This window comes from Conger conger, chromosome 7 (assembly GCF_963514075.1).
Source record: "Conger conger chromosome 7, fConCon1.1, whole genome shotgun sequence".
NCBI classification, from domain to species: domain Eukaryota; kingdom Metazoa; phylum Chordata; class Actinopteri; order Anguilliformes; family Congridae; genus Conger; species Conger conger.
This window is the reverse complement of record NC_083766.1, coordinates 48,427,322-48,443,389: the sequence shown is the minus strand read 5'-3', so window position 1 is coordinate 48,443,389 and position 16,068 is coordinate 48,427,322. Positions and strand designations below refer to the sequence as shown.

The 16,068-nt window shown below is 40.8% G+C and overlaps 2 protein-coding genes across 4 annotated transcripts; one reads left to right on the top strand and one right to left on the bottom strand.

Annotated features, from left to right (window-relative positions):
* Positions 1 to 116: 116 nt before the first annotated feature.
* On the bottom strand, positions 117 to 1,580 carry emc6 (ER membrane protein complex subunit 6). Its single transcript, XM_061249152.1, has 2 exons — positions 1,419 to 1,580; positions 117 to 1,197 (listed from the first exon to the last, which is right to left on the bottom strand). The coding sequence occupies exon 2, from the start codon at positions 1,177 to 1,179 to the stop codon at positions 847 to 849; it is 333 nt and encodes a 110-aa protein (XP_061105136.1). The 5' UTR covers positions 1,180 to 1,197; positions 1,419 to 1,580; the 3' UTR covers positions 117 to 846.
* A 5,133-nt stretch (positions 1,581 to 6,713) lies between these two features.
* shpk (sedoheptulokinase) lies at positions 6,714 to 14,009 on the top strand. 3 transcript variants are annotated; one of them, XM_061248779.1, is made up of 8 exons: positions 6,714 to 6,780; positions 7,265 to 7,423; positions 8,410 to 8,551; positions 9,556 to 9,739; positions 9,909 to 10,061; positions 10,518 to 10,693; positions 10,793 to 10,993; positions 11,527 to 14,009. In XM_061248779.1, the coding sequence occupies exons 2-8, from the start codon at positions 7,271 to 7,273 to the stop codon at positions 11,919 to 11,921; spliced, it is 1,404 nt and encodes a 467-aa protein (XP_061104763.1). In that variant the 5' UTR covers positions 6,714 to 6,780; positions 7,265 to 7,270; the 3' UTR covers positions 11,922 to 14,009. The 3 variants fall into 3 exon arrangements, with proteins under 3 accessions (XP_061104763.1, XP_061104764.1, XP_061104765.1); XM_061248780.1 differs by having other exon boundaries at positions 6,725 to 6,784; XM_061248781.1 differs by lacking the exon at positions 6,714 to 6,780 and having other exon boundaries at positions 7,299 to 7,428.
* Positions 14,010 to 16,068: the final 2,059 nt, after the last annotated feature.

Sequence of the window (16,068 nt, the reverse complement as noted above, 5' to 3'; positions counted from 1 at the left end):
TTTTAAATGCATCAAAATATGTTTACATTTGATATCAAAATATCACAGCTTGAGAAAAAAGGGCTACATTTTTTCACCATCTTAAAGACAAAACATGAGTTACTTCACACCAGGCATATGTATAATGGCAGGTTATTTATTAGCACAATTAATCAATATTTCCTAAATCTTTCCCAAAAAAACCTATAGGATGTACATGACCCTTCTGCAGTACACACAGTACTGGATACATATACTGGCAATGAAATAGATTGGCATCCCGTCCTGGGTAACAGACAAGTTAAACCAGTGGTTCCAAAGCTTTCCAAACCTAGGACCCAATTAATTACCAAGTACATTTTCTGGGACCCAACCCCTTTACTGTGGCCTATTACACCATTTGTTAATTTCTGCATCTAATGCAGTGTTAGGCCCGTTTGCATGCCATTGGAAGGTAAGATATACAAGTTATTTCCTCATCTAATCTATGAATCCACTCACCGGTGGGCCCCGGTCCAGCTTGTAAACCAAAACATCCACCCGTTTCACGCCCTCTAATCCGACTTCTCATACGTTCAGTTAACTATGACATGACATCCATATTTTCTAGTTTTCAAAGCAATGAGCAAGCTTTAAAAAAATAATATTTCAGTATGCTATAATTATTGAAATCAAGGAAAACATTTCAAATGTGGCCTGTGTAATTTTGAATCTATACAGAGTCATACAATATTTACTGCTGTAGGCTACAGCCTGTATACAGATCAAAAGGGGGGTTAACATTGGCGGGTTGTAAAATCGCAAATTTACATGGAGTCCTTCATTTCTGAAAAGACGTGTGCTGTGTTGCTCCATAAATATTTCAGTCTAGTACACATGAACCATGCCGTAGAGGAAGGTCCAAAAAAGAATGTAGGTAAAAAGGCCTCCCACGAGTCCTCCTGTAAAAAGCAGGCGCCTAGACTTGAAGCACTTGTTCCATCGACGACCAGCCTTGAGAATGAGGAGGAGGGAAAGGAGGAACGAGGCTAAAAAATAGAAGATGAAGCCATACAATCCTGTCAGCCCCAGGATCCCCGCAGTCGCCCCGGAAAGGGCTGAAACGGATGTTCTGCAGTAATCCAAAACGGCAGCGTTACCTCGCACGGAAACCTCACTAATGAACTGTGGTCCTTCCCGTTTAGCTGCCAGTGCGGCCATGTCTTCTTTGCTACGTTACTGTAAGAGAAGAATACGGCAAATAAACCGATTGTGGAAAACATGCATAAGCCTATGTAATAACTATTAAAGTTAAACTAGTTAACGGGTTAGCTAGCTAGTTGGCTATGAATGGACATAATCACTGCCATGCTAGCTAGCTAAATCTCCACAGCGACGTTAGAATGATTATGCCAGCATTGAAACAAGCATACATGTTATCTTTGAATGTGGTTACTTACGGGTGGCGTTGGAAAATTAAGTAAAACGTTACGTGCGATTTCAGCTATAAATGCGCCACTTTTGTTGGTTAAATTCACAAAAATTGCAACCCGTCACTCAAACCCGGCCATTGTTCCTCGCAATGCTCGTCTTCTTCTCTTTCTCCTTTTTTAAGAAGGTTGGTAATATAACTGTAATGATGCGTTTACTGCCACCCACTGGTCTGGAGTGTGGACTGGATTTCTAATATAATATTAGGCCATGTGTTTTTTTATAAAGGAATAATAATAATCTAATTTTTATTTTAGACATTTGATGCAGCTGTAATGTACACTACAAGGATGACCATTTTTTATTCCTCACATCTTCCATCTGCATGTTTATTTTTTAAACTATGTGGGTCCTAACCTTAATCTAGTAATAACAATGTCCTCCGTCTTATATCCCCCTACAGATGGTTTATTCCCAACCAATGGATTAATCTAAACAAATGATGATCCTTACTTTCCTTGATCCATTCTTCTTGCCATCTTTATTCTTTATTAGTTCATGTTTTATTCAATTGAGAACTACTCCTGGACCTAATGATTGCAAATAGGCAATAGGGAGTTGTGCAGAAATTTTAAGAAATAGTGTAGCATCATTTGCCAGTTGGTTTAAAATTATGTCTATACCTGCATTGCAGTTTTTTATGTGTAGATAGAGCATTTCAAATAAATGTGCAGATAGTGGGCATCCCTGCCACATACCCAGATGTATACTAGATGATGTTCCATTGGGCATTTTGACTGTTCCATTGGGCACTTGCACATAGTATACATTTACAAATAGGGGGGCAAAACCATTTTAATGAGGAAAAGTTATGCTCAAAAGTGTCAAAATGTGTTAAAGAAGGGACACAATAATGGTGCTGAGCAATGACATGAGAATTGGTTGTGAAAGCCCACTATCCTTTCGCATAATGCTTCAGGATTCAGACTGGTGAGATTGACAGTGGTCCATTTCGGCTATGTATGTCGAAAATAAAAACAGATTAAAGACTTTAAACAACACTTTTTTTCCCAAATCCAAACATTAATTAGTCTTGTTTTCGTTAAATATTAACAATATCCTAAATGTTTCAGCATCATATTAGGTATTAACACAACTTATATGCAGGGCCCCATTCATATACGTCGCTAATTCGTGGTTGTGGTTGATGTTTTGGGACGTTCGGTTTACTAAAGGGATTTCACCATTTAGACGGGCTTGTAGCACAAACCTGCAAAACCCAGATTTAAAGTTACGTTAGGAGAATAACATGCAGCCTACATAGCCAATATAAACCACCTGGTGAAATCACACTCAAACAGCAGAAATTAGCTCAGCTTTTGTAAGCGAGGTCCTTGTCAATGAACGAGCCATCTTTGTAAGAAAAGCGTGTAGAAGGGAACGTGCTTTCAGGACCTTAAAAGACTATCTTTATGAGTGCCATTTTTACTTGCTCTTGTCGATGCTGAAAATATTATGAACTTGTTTATCGTTTAATCATAAATGCAACGTACAGTGCATAATCACAAATAAACATCTCCATAGCGTTCCCAAATGCCCTGTGAGTTTAACCACTTGTCCATTATGGTGCGCAAGTTATTGGTTACAAATTACGATTTTATTAATTCCTTCGATTTTCTTGCTTTTTCGATAATACCACCGCATTGAAACAATTAATTATATTATTTTTCATTTTCCCAGCGCGGCGGCACGGATGGCGCAGTGGGTAGCACTGCCGCCTCACAGCAAGGAGGTCCTGGGTTCAAATCCCCGTCGGCCGGGGCCTCTCTGTGCGGAGTTTGCATGTTCTCCCCGTGTCTGCGTGGGTTTCCTCCGGGTACTCCGGTTTCCTCCCACAGTCCAAAGACATGCAGGTTAGGCTGATTGGAGAGTCTAAATTGCCCGTAGGTATGAGTGTGTGAGTGAATGGTGTGTGTGCCCTGTGATGGACTGGCGACCTGTCCAGGGTGTATTCCTGCCTTTCGCCCAATGTATGCTGGGATAGGCTCCAGCCCCCCTGCGACCCTGTTCAGGATAAGCGGGTTCAGATAATGGATGGATGGATGGATGGATTTTCCCAGCGCATGGGAAGTCATGAAAATTTATAATTTAAAAAATGTGCCGTAAAGTTAGCATGGTATTTTAATTTCCAAAAAATAGGTCAATGAGCCCATCTCACCAGTTTATCTAAATATGAGCAGTAAAAGCGAGTAGTCGATAGAAGTGCCACAGTTTTGTTTTCTTGAAATCATCTCAAATAACGTTAAACAAGTTAGATTAAGCACTATAATTACTACAGTCAATGTCTTTAATATGTATTTTAATTAGTCAACCTATTGTCGAGGACCCGGCCCTAGGCCCCCCTGATGAGAGATTGACGGGGGATGGGTTTGGAAGGAATGCATTGTTAACCCCTCGCACACGCCATCGAGGTGGTAGTAAGAACGCCCGTAAGAAGAAAAATATGTGGTTCACAGATAATGAGCAGCCATACTTGTCAGTAGAAGAGTCTGAAGTCGGGGGACTTAGATTTAGGGTTTTAAGGAGCAAGGTTAAAGTTCTGACTGAGAATACCCCAACCCTACAGGGGAGGGGCACAATGCCTGGCTAAAGAAAAAAAATAAGGAAAACGGAAGGGATGTCAATACCGAAATAATATTAAGAGGCTTCAAGGGCCTTCCTGATTATAGCGCAAATAATTTATCGGATAGATTCAAAGGACTGACTATAGAAGAAGTTGGGGGATGAATTACACTCAGCTATTAGCTGGATGTCCTTTGTAGATCCCTTAAGGCGCCACTGAGAGGGGCACCTGAAGAGTGTGTTGAGATGGTGGAGGGCACTAACTTCTGGCTTGTATGAAGTCAAAGTTTGGAGAGAGTCCAAGGAGAGATTATGACAGGGAGACAAATACCAGTGATGAATAGGTTCATTAAAAAATTACATAAGAGCTAGTGTTTTTCCACTCGTATATTAAGATGGTGGAAATTCCCAAACCGGAGGGGCACATGAGATAAAATATTGGGGAAATTTCTTTTGAGGTATGAGAAAATGACAATTGGAAAAACAGAAATAATTAATATGATCATTAAAAAACAAGTTACATAAGAGATAAATGTCTTCCTGCTTGAAATATTGGGGACATTTCTTATCAACAAGGTACACTTTTGTATGCAAAAAAGATATATAAGGAATAAGCTTTTAGACCTTAGGATGGGATCTTAGAATTTTGCTTCAGAAGATATCTACGAGCTGTTGAAGAGAGAGCAACGCAAGACAGCTGTAGTCAAGCTGGAGTGGCGCGCTCCCTCTGCGCGCCACTCCAGGATATGGATATGGAGAACAGAGTGATGTACGCGGTGCGGACTTAGCCCAAGAGTTGTGGCAGCGGGACTGATGTCGAAGAGGTGTTCATGCGCATCCCTCATCATACAGAAAAGCTGGTGAAAGAGTTAAAGGGCTTTTACGACATGCTTGGAGCCGTGAACTGCACCTGGAGGCCAACAGACGGGACGCGGGGTTCCTCCACGCTACAGAACACCTTCCTGCTGGACCCACGCAAGAACCTGAAGCCTCCCCCCCTAACCTCAGTGTCAGTGAGGAGAGGCATATGCTGCGGCTGCACTGCAAAACCCCCGACGTGTTCGAAGACATACCAGTGCACATCCCAGACAACAGGCAGGAGAAGTACAAAGTGCAAAGTCACGTCTTTCGAAAGTCTGGGTCCTGATCCTGCCCCAGATTCCCAAACCAATGCAGCTGTTCAAAGAGCTCATCAACAGCAAGGAGGAGGGATCAAATCCCACAGAAAACGAGCTGGCTATATTTAAGGCATGGGTGGTAATTATAATCTATATTACTTGTAGAAGTAGGAAAAGTAATACATAGAAGTAATACATTATAAGTTTCCTTTTATTTTTATGTTTTTTATTTCTCATTAAGATACTATATACGATATAAATAAGTAGTAGACTTTAGGGGTGTTCGTACCCATTGTATTAATGGAAGTTCAGTAGCTTTTATCTCCGTGAAGGGGGAGCCATAAGATAAGGTAAAGGCCAAAGAGGAGGATGGATATTTGAGGGGTGTACCTTGATTTTTAAACATCATAGGTGGAAAGGTAAATTAGAAAGAGCTAAAGGGGTATATGTAACTTGCATGTGATTAGCAAACTGCAAAAGATGATATGTACACTGTAATCTGTATAACTCTATTCTTTTGATTGATTATAATAAAGTATATCTTACTATAATCATATGTGATAAAGATTCTTTAGAGGAATACATTGAATACAGGACATCGAATACCAGATTTGCATCACACCCTTCACTTCGAGACTGGGCTGGAAGTTCAGTAGAACTTACCAGGGCTCCAGGACGTTCGGAGTACTTGAGTTCGTCCCCGAGACACCTCCTCGTGGGGTACTGCTCGTGGGAACGTGAGGTCTGAGCTCGGCAAGGGGTCCGTGGCTCACGACACTATTCAATTAAGGTAGATGATAATAAACCATTGGCTGAGTGTGGCCATAGCCTAGTCCGATTCAACTGTTTCGATAAGTCACAGATGATGATGTTACTCAAAAACGATCACACATAATGCGGATATAAACAAAACTGTCGAAGGGAAAGTTAGGCGTGAAAACAAGAAGCCTCATAATCTCGGTGTAGCCAATTAATCGTCGCGTAATTGATTTCTTCTATCCAAAGGACACAAATTAGCACGAGCAGTCAACAAATTTGCTATCCTTTGTGGCGGATTCTTTCCCCATTGGTTTTTATTAGCGCCGTTGTATCTATACATTATTATTAGAATACTCTAAGCATACACTGTCAACGTTCGAATATGTGAAACTTGTTCAAATGATCTAAATCAAGAGGATTAATTTAGTTGTGTTAAAATCATAAAATGGCCTTTATTTTTAATGACAACAACAAATATTGTAACCATAGCAATAATTGTTTAATTTAAAATGATTTAATTATTTTTCACCTCAATGCTCACTTGCCAACTAGGGCGCGAAAATATGACGTCAATCGAGAATAAGAAAAAAAATCATGGCTTTGTCTGCGTGTTACCAAAAAAAAATCGGCAAAATAGTAAACGATATTTTTTAATATAGAAAACGGCAACGTACAGATTCAACATCAATACATGAGTGGAAGTATATTTATTTTGTTGTCAAGCCCAAAGGGAAAACTGGCTGGCTATATGAGCATTAACTGCATAGATACACCAGCAGAGGGAGACAAGTGTTGCGATGTTGATGGGCTGTAGGCTGAAATCTTTGGGCTGTAGGCTGAAATCTTTGGGCTGGGCAAGGTCTCAAGCAAGCACGTCGGGGAATTAGTTTTCGTGAGTGCGTTGAAATAAATATACTAAATGCAGCACTTTTCATACGATGATTTATAAATTGGGTCAAATAAAAATGTTAACATTAGTGACACATTATTGTTAGCTACGTGTAGCTAGCTAGTTGATGAGCTGTAATCGGTAGGTACGCTGCGTGTAGCTACGCGAGCTAGCTAACAGTTAATACAGATTGTTGCATTAGCCAGTTAGGGATTGCATATTGTTGGCTAAATTATATAGACGATAAACTAAGCTGTGGTTAACTATGAACACCATAATTTACGAACTGCTTGTGATCACTTTACGACCGGAACTATAGCGAGAAATTTGGCTAGCAAGCTAACGGCAGTTTACCAGCACATCAATGTTGTTGGCTGCCTTGGGTATTCGTAAACTGAATGATTATAGGCCACTGGCTACATTCTGCTTCCTTATTTTTTATTTTTTTACACGCGGCGTTAAATAATCTTCGTTACTATGGTTTCAGGATATCATGGCACTGTCGTCCAGTTCTTACAAGTATGTGCTTGGCATGGACTTTGGAACAACTTCAATCAAGGTGGTTTTGATTGACACTCAGTCAAAAGAAATAACGGACAGCTACACTCTGCCAACGAAGGCAGACTCCAGCAACACAGTCGAACACGTATGGTATACGTTTTAGATTACATCATTACATTCCTCATGAATTTTCACAAACATTGTGAATAAGCCTAAATAGGGCATTTCAGTGATAGACCCCCCACCTCCATATTTTGTGATTGAATTTTAATGAATTATAAGCCTTCGCCCACCAAGTTTGGCCTTTGAGTGTCCCTATGCTCGATAAATAAATATTAGAAATGAAAATGTACTCTGTGAGCACTTTATTAGACATTTATTGGACTTATTTGTCTTCTGCTGCTATAGCCTATCCACTTTGACACATTGTGTGTTCAGAGGTGCTCATCTGTCACTGTCTTGTCAGCATTGACCAATCTGGCCATTCTCCACTGACCTCTCATTAACAAGTCATTTTGCCTGCAGAACTGCTGCTCACTGGATGTTTTTTGTTTTCCGCACCATTCTTTGCAAACTCTAGAGACTGTTGTGTGTGAAAATCCCAGAAGATCAGCAGTTTCTGAGATATTCAAACCACCCTGTCTGGCACCAACAATCATTCCATGATCCAAGTCATTTAGATTCCATTTATTCCCCATTCTGACATTTGGTCTGAAAAACAGCTGAACCTCTTGACCATGTCTGCATGCTCTTATGCATTTAGTTGCTGCCACATGGTTGACTGAATATTTGCATTAACTAGCTGGTATACAGGTCTACCTAATAAAGTGCTCAGTGAGTGTATATTGTACCTGTAATTTGGCAAAGTATAACACAGTTGGCCATTTCAACAGCACCAGTCCGAGAACTTGGACATGTATGCAAGTATTTTTTATATTTGTACATCACTTTAATAATTAAGAGTAGACATCATTATTACCAGAGACGGCAATATTTCTGGAGCAGCAGTGTCAGATCAGCGGTGCATATGAGTATGTCAAAGTATCACCACTCACAGTGCAGCTTTTGAAAAGAAACAATTAATGACTTGTTTAAACAAATTTGCTTTGTTTCCATAAACTGCTCTCACAGGCCAAGGAGCAGGATCCTGAGCGAATAATAGACACTCTAAATCAGTGCATTGCTGCTTTACCAAGAGACAAACTTCAAAACGTCACCAAGATTGGGGTCTCTGGGCAAATGCATGGGGTCATGTTTTGGAAAGCAGGAACAGGTAGAAACATTTCTTTCAGCAAAAATCTTATCCTACTGATCTTTACAGTCATGAAGCCCATAGCTGCTAAATTAAAGCTTCTGCAAGTATATTCCCACATTACCACCTCCTGCAATAAGTGACATACCACATTAACCTACACCCTCATTTAAAGGGTCATGTCAGTTTAAAATCAAGGCCTACGGCAAGGTGATGTGCAGTGCACATAACAGTCCTGCCGTAATCTAGGATATGTAGTACTGGACCCCCCCTTGCTTTTATTGTCTTATGTTCGCCACATTGTGAAAACAAGAAAACGTTTGACCAAGAGGTTTGCTGAATTCATTAATTGTTGCATATTCACATTTTGAAATTGCATCAGCTTCCATGCTTATTTTAATTGCACAAGTTTATCTTTTTGTATCTGCCTCCTCTCTGCTCCCCCTGCAGGAGTGTACGGTACTAATAACTAACGGGCCTAATACTCTAGGAAAGGGTTGTACAAGGACAATGCTCATTCCTCCATTCTTGGAATCAATTTCCCTCTTGTACTTATGGGGATAGTGCTCTATTGGAGTGCACTGACCAAACCTCTGACCAAACCCCCCACCCCCCTCCACCAATGTCTGACTATCTGGCCTGTTCAGCTGTCCACAATATAATATATTATCTCCCCCATAATTTAAGGTTCACAATATGGGCATGAGTATACATGCACAACTGAAAACGCAACCAATGATTGGTGCAAAACAATTACCACAGCCAACCATTGGTAATGTTATTGGCTGTGTGCTGAAAGGTTTTGCATGTGCTACAATTCTTAGTCAGTCTCCGTATTACTAATGTGGTGTTCTCTTTATCCCTACGGAGCATCAGTATTTATGTTTAAGTGATAAGTGTTAGAAACAATTAACCTGAAATACTGATGCACTGAAGGCTTCCATTTAAAGGAGCAAATGAATGCGTATCATTGGCCATTACTACGTCAGGCCTTTGGCTCCAATTATTGTTCTTCATCACCTCAGGCTGTAGCTGGGGAACAAGAGATGCTGTTCATATGTTCTGGCCCAGTGAGACGAGTCAGCTGATGACGTGGCAGGATGGGCGATGCAGCAGTGACTTCCTGTCTACCCTGCCGCAGCCCAATTCTCACCTTAGCGTGGCAACTGGCTTCGGCTGTGCCACCATCTTCTGGCATCTCAGGCACAGGTACGGCGAGGCTGTCTGCCTTTACGGCTGGTCTTCTTTAACATGGTCATGTCTGGTTGTAAAACAAGTTTGTCTCTTTCTTTTGGAATTCTGAACTTAGTAACTGTCAATTAATTGAAAGTATGAAAATAATGAAGCCATATTGTTTTGAACTTGTATTTCAATGTAGGCCTGAGTTTTTAGCTGAATTCACCTCAGCAGGAACTATCCATGACTACGTGGTTGCTATGCTGTGTGGCTTGGACAAGTGCCTCATGTCCACCCAGAATGCTGCTAGCTGGGGATACTTCAACACCAGGTCCCACCAATGGAACTTGGACATGTATGCGAGTTATTTTGACCATTTTTCCATTTCAGAGTGCTCATCATTAATAGCGGGGACTGTTGTATTTAGTACTGGTGCAGCACTGTCCGGTCAGCTGTGCATGCAGTTTTGTTAGCAAAAGCTGAACGTCTGAACAGAAACGCATCCTGCTACTTAATCATAGAGGACACCAGAATAGAAATGCATCCAGGTACTTAAGCACTAATCCTGTACCCTTAAAGATAAATTGAAGTGAACAGGGTTTCTATGATAACATTCTGATAACATCTTGCTCTCTCTCTCAACATTCTGATAACATCTCTCGCTCTCGCTCTTTCTGTCTCTCTCTCTGCATGTGTGCATATGTGTGGGTATGTATATATATGTGTGTGTGTGTGTGTGTTTGTGCCTGTGTGCATGTGCGTGAGTGTGCATGTTTATGTGTGTGCATGCGTGTGTTTGCGGCTGCTTTAGTCTGGAAGATTCTGGCTTCCCTGTGCATCTTCTCCCTGATCCAGTGCAGTCTGGCTGCTATGCAGGGCTGAGCTGCGCTGAATGGCATGGGATCCCCCTGCAGACCCCCGTGGCAGCAGCCCTGGGCGACTTCCAGTGTTCTGTGTACTCCTGCATGACAGACAGGACAAGTGCAGGTAGAGAGGGCACACAGACTCCAGGTGCATTTTATTGCATGGAAATGAATGCACCATGTCCTTATATCTTCTGTGTTTCTGTACTTGTTCTGACTCTAGTTTTGAACGTCAGCACCTCGGCCCAGTTGACCTATGCCATGCCAGCCGGCTTTGAGCCCCCTACCACCCCGGACCCCTCCTCCCCTGTTTCCTACTTCCCTTATTTTGATGGCACTTACCTTGCTGTAGCAGCTTCGCTCAATGGGGGAAACGTAATGGCTACCTTTGTGGAAATGCTGACTTCCTGGATGAAAGAATTAGGTAAATACAATGTAAATGTTTTGGGCACATCAGATATATGCACTCAGTGAGCCCTTTATTCGGTATTTATTAGACCTGTTTTTTTGACTCAAGTCTTCTGTTGCGGTAGCCTATCCACTGAAGTGTTGTTTTTTCAGAGATACTTTTCTGCATACCACTGTTGTAATGTCCGTTTATTTGCGTTACTGTCACCTTTCTATCAGCTTCGACCAGTCTGGGCCTTCTCCTGTCACCTCTCTCATTAACGTGTTTAGTCGGAGATCAGTAGTTTCTGACATACTCAAACCACCCTGTCTGGCTTACATTAACAAGCTGGTGTACAGGTCTACCGAATAAAGTGCTCAGTGAGTGTATATTAAGTCTTGTTTTCTTTCCTGTTGCACCTTTTACTTTAAAGAGATTTTACTTTAAATGAAAGGCGCATAATAAATTGAATGTATTATTATGTATTATTAGATGGAAACTTGCAATCTCTGATGAAACCCACTTAGACTAAATAAGCAACTTTCCCTGACTGTTTCTTGCATTCTCAGGAACGGATGTGGATGACAGTACTATCTACTCCCGGCTGATCAAAGCTGCTTTGGATCAGGAAAGCAGTGACCTGACAGTGAGCCCAACAATTTTCGGGGAAAGACACAACACCAGCTCCTTGGGTCAAGTGTGCAACATCTCTGTCTCCAACATCTCTGTCGGTCAGGTGACCAGGGCCTTATGTCGGGGAATCATGGACAATCTGGCTTCCATGCTGCCCCCAGAGGCCCTTCTGGAGTCGGGGGTAACGCAGATAATGGGAAGTGGGAGTGCACTCTCCCGAAACGAGGTGCTTCGACAGGAAGCAGAGAGGGCATTTCCCCTGCCTGTGCTGTTTGGGAAAGATGTAGATTCAGCCGTCGGTGCTGCCATGATTGTGATCGACAGAAGCTGAAACGTAAGTTTGACCATGTTTACCAAGGGAGAAAGTTCCCCCTGCATCCATGGTGTAGGTGATGGTACTTTTGAACGGAAATATTCTTAATATTTATGGTTGATTTCATTTGCACATTCCAATTAAAGCCCATATACTTACAATGATATAATTTATAATGAACAAACAATCATACTGTATGTCTTAAACCGGAATTAATCCAGTCCACTGAATGGGCCTCATTCACAAAGCTTTTTATGAATTCTTACTTTTGTTCTTTATGAAAGTCTCTCAGAAAAACCCAGCGTGGGATTCATGAAACAAATGCAGACCTTCGATTTTGTGCATATGTTCCTAGTCCAGAAGATGACTGCCGGCAAATGCATCTGCTTGGTCCCTAAAGTTGCACTCTCTCCCTAAGAGACAATTATCCAGTTAATCCAAACGCAGCCATTACTGAGTTCAGTTGAATTCCACTGTGTGCATGCGGGTGTTTAAATATCTTCATCAATCATCATCATCAGTCACTTGTATCTATAAACTAAATTAATTACGTGTATTCCCGACCAGCTTTTTATGACAAACTAAAACTAAGACAAAAACAAGGTGTGCAAAACAGTAATAAAACAAAAAATAAAAACAAAAACGAGTTTATGAAAAAACTAAAACTGAACTAAAATAAGCAAACTCATTCTTAACATTGACTGAGACGAGTGGAACATTAGATTCAGATAAGTTAATATAGTTAAAATCAATAGCCTATGTAATATTAAAAAACTTTTATATTATTTTATTTACTTTTTATTATGAACCATGTACAAAAAGGGGGCAGGTACTCATATGCAAGAAATTCAGAGAAAGGATAGAAAATATATATTTCAATAAATAATCTACAAAATAGTAAGTAAGTTAAGTAAGTTAAGAAGCATGTCAATGCCAATGCCAGTCCAGCTGCAGTCTCCCAGAGTTGCATTAGATGACCTGTACTATTACATCCATCCATCCAGTTTCTAAACCACCAACCTGGTCAGGGTCATGGGGGGTGGTGGGGAGGGTAGCCTATTCATGCATACAGTGGGCGAAAGGCACCTGGACAAATCGTTAATCCATTGCAGGGCTCACACACCATTCACTCAGACACACAATTTGAAGACTCCAGTTACCCTCCTGCATGTCCCCAGTACCCAGCAGAAACGCAAGCAGACAGAGAGACAGACTGGGTAGAACATGCACACTCCACACAGAGGGTGTCCTCAGTTGGGATTAAAGACCAAATCTGTACAGTACATGTATGTGAATGAGGCCCAGTGTGTATAAAATGACAATACTACCTTTTTAAATACTTTTAATTGCATCATGGCTGCTGTATAAGTCTAACACTAATGTGTCTACTTATAAATGTTAAGGAGCTGAGAATGGTGTATTGTAAGGTGTTTTAACATGGACCAATGCAACTCAGGTAAAGATTCTTGAAAATTTTGTCTAATGGCAAAAAAAATTTATACTCACCATAATTACTTGCGACTCAATGAATTTAAAGAACCTTTGTGGATTCTAAATATGGATGGTGGAAATTGCCTCAGTTTTAATATACTTGAGATTTCTGAAAGAGAAAATTTGCTATTCTGTATAAGTGCAAAAGTATACACCTATGGTATATTCTATGAGTGTTTGCTATTGTATTGAGGCTGTGAAAAGTCACAAATGTCAACATTCCACTTGTGTTCCAGTAAATGACTACAATATTTATTAATTATTCAATTAAAAGTGTGAATCATAGATTTTATGTTCATTAGGGGAATTAGTTCTTCCTGCACTTGCAGGATATTTGACCACATTTTGCAAGCAATGTATAACTCTTTAGAAAGATTTACCATGAACCAGTATGATAATTGCTTTGTGTAAAGTATGCTTACTCTTTGTGATTAATATTTAATTTTCATTGTGGAATTATCTTGTAGCCCATGTCTTAAAATGGAGTATTATAATTTATGCATAGTTTTAAGAAATGAAACATTTTATCTGTAATATTATCACAAGCCTTTTGTCATGTATAGTATTCCGTAGTCATTGAATTGAATAAAAAATTTAAGATCTTAATATTTTAAATTCTTGCAGTGCTATTTTTTTATATCACTCACCATTGATTTTACACACTACATAAAATATGCATACAGTATGTGTATAATGGTATTTACACTCACCGAGCACTTTAGGTATTTATTAGACTTATTTTTTAGATGCGGCTGTAGCCTATCCACTTAGAATTATGATGTGTTGTGTGTTCAGAGATATTACTGTCAGCTTTGGCCAGTGTGGCCATTCTCCTCTGACGTTTCTCATTAACAAGGCGTTTCTGTCTGCAGAACTGCTGCTCACTGGAATTAATTTGTTTTTTTGCACCATTCTTTGCAAACTAGAGACTAGTGTGTGTGAAAATTCCGGGAGATCAGCAGTTTCTGAGATACTCAAACCACCCTGTCTGCCACCAACAATCATTCCACCATCAAAGTCACTTAGATCGCATTTCTTCCTCATTCTGACGGCTTCATTAACTGAAGCTCCTGACCCATTACATTACATTAAAGGGATTTGGCAGACGCTCTTATCCAGAGCGACATACAACAAAGTGCATGCCCATAACCAGGGATAAGTGCGCTGAAAGACCCTAGAGGGAAGTACAATTTCAACTGCTACCTATACAACAAAGATAAGGACCTATTTGATTTTTATTTATTTTTTTACAAAAAAATTAACAAACAACAAAGCAAAAGTGCCCAAACTTAACTAGCCAAACACTGCTTACCTAGCCAACTAAAAATACCGATACACAAAAAAGTAAATCACAGAAAGACAACAATTAAGGTTCACCGGGAGGTAGTGAGGGACGGGGAGAGGTGCTGCTTGAAGAGGTGCGTCTTCAGTTGCTACCTATACAACAAAGATAAGGACCTATTTGATTTTTTTTTTTTTTTTTTTTTTTTACAAAAAAATTACCAAACAACAAAGCAAAAGTGCCCAAACTTAACTAGCCAAACACTGCTTACTTAGCCAACTAAAAATACCGATACACAAAAAAGTAAATCACAGAAAGACAACAATTAAGGTTCACCGGGAGGTAGTGAGGGACGGGGAGAGGTGCTGCTTGAAGAGGTGCGTCTTCAGTTTGCACTTGAAGGTGGGGAGAGGTTCTACAGTTCTGACCTCAACGGGGAGTTCATTCCACCACCGTGGAGTCAGAACAGACAGTAGTCGTGAGCGTGAGGTGGAAGTTCAGAGAGGGGGAGGTGCTAAGCGGCCTGTGGAGGCTGAACGAAGAGGTCTGGCAGGGGTGTAGGGTCTGATGATTTTTTTGTAGGTAAGCTGGGGAAGACCCCTTAACTGCTTGGAAGGCTAGCACCAATGTTTTGAATTTGATTTGAGCCATGACAGGCAGCCAGTGGAGGGAAGTAAGCAGGGGGGTGAGTATTTGGGAAGGTTGAAGACCAGACAAGCTGCTGCATTCTGGATAAGTTGGAGGGGTCTGATGGCGGACGCTGGGAGGCCAGCCAAGAGGGAATTGCAGTAGTCCAGGCGGGACAGAACCATCGCATGGACTAGGAGCTGGGTCGAGTAGGGGGTGAGAAAGGGGCAGATTCTCCGTATGTTGTAAAGACCCGTATGATTTTATTCATTGCACTGCTACCACACAATTGACTGATTGGGTAATCGCATGAATAATTAGGTGTAATAAAGTAAAGTGCTTGGTGAGTGTATATGTTTTGTAAAATATGGTACAATATGTAGATACAATGTAAAATGTAAATTCAGAAAGCTTTCTTTTTTCTTGTTTTTGTATTTACAATTAACAAATTACCATAATCTTAACATCCTCATATTTAGTATTTGGTTGAAAATCCTTTGCATTTGATGACTGCCTAAAATCTGCAACCCATAAAATTCACCAGACGTTGGGCAGGTCGCCAGTCCATCGCAGGGCGCACACACACCATTCACTCATACACTCATGCTCATACTCATGGGCAATTTAGACTCTCCAATCAGCCTAACCTGCATGTCTTTGGACTGTGGGAGGAAACCAGAGTACCTGGAGGAAACCCACACGAACATGGGGAGAACATGGAAACTCCACACAGAGAGGCCCCGAACAACCGGGATTCGAACCCAG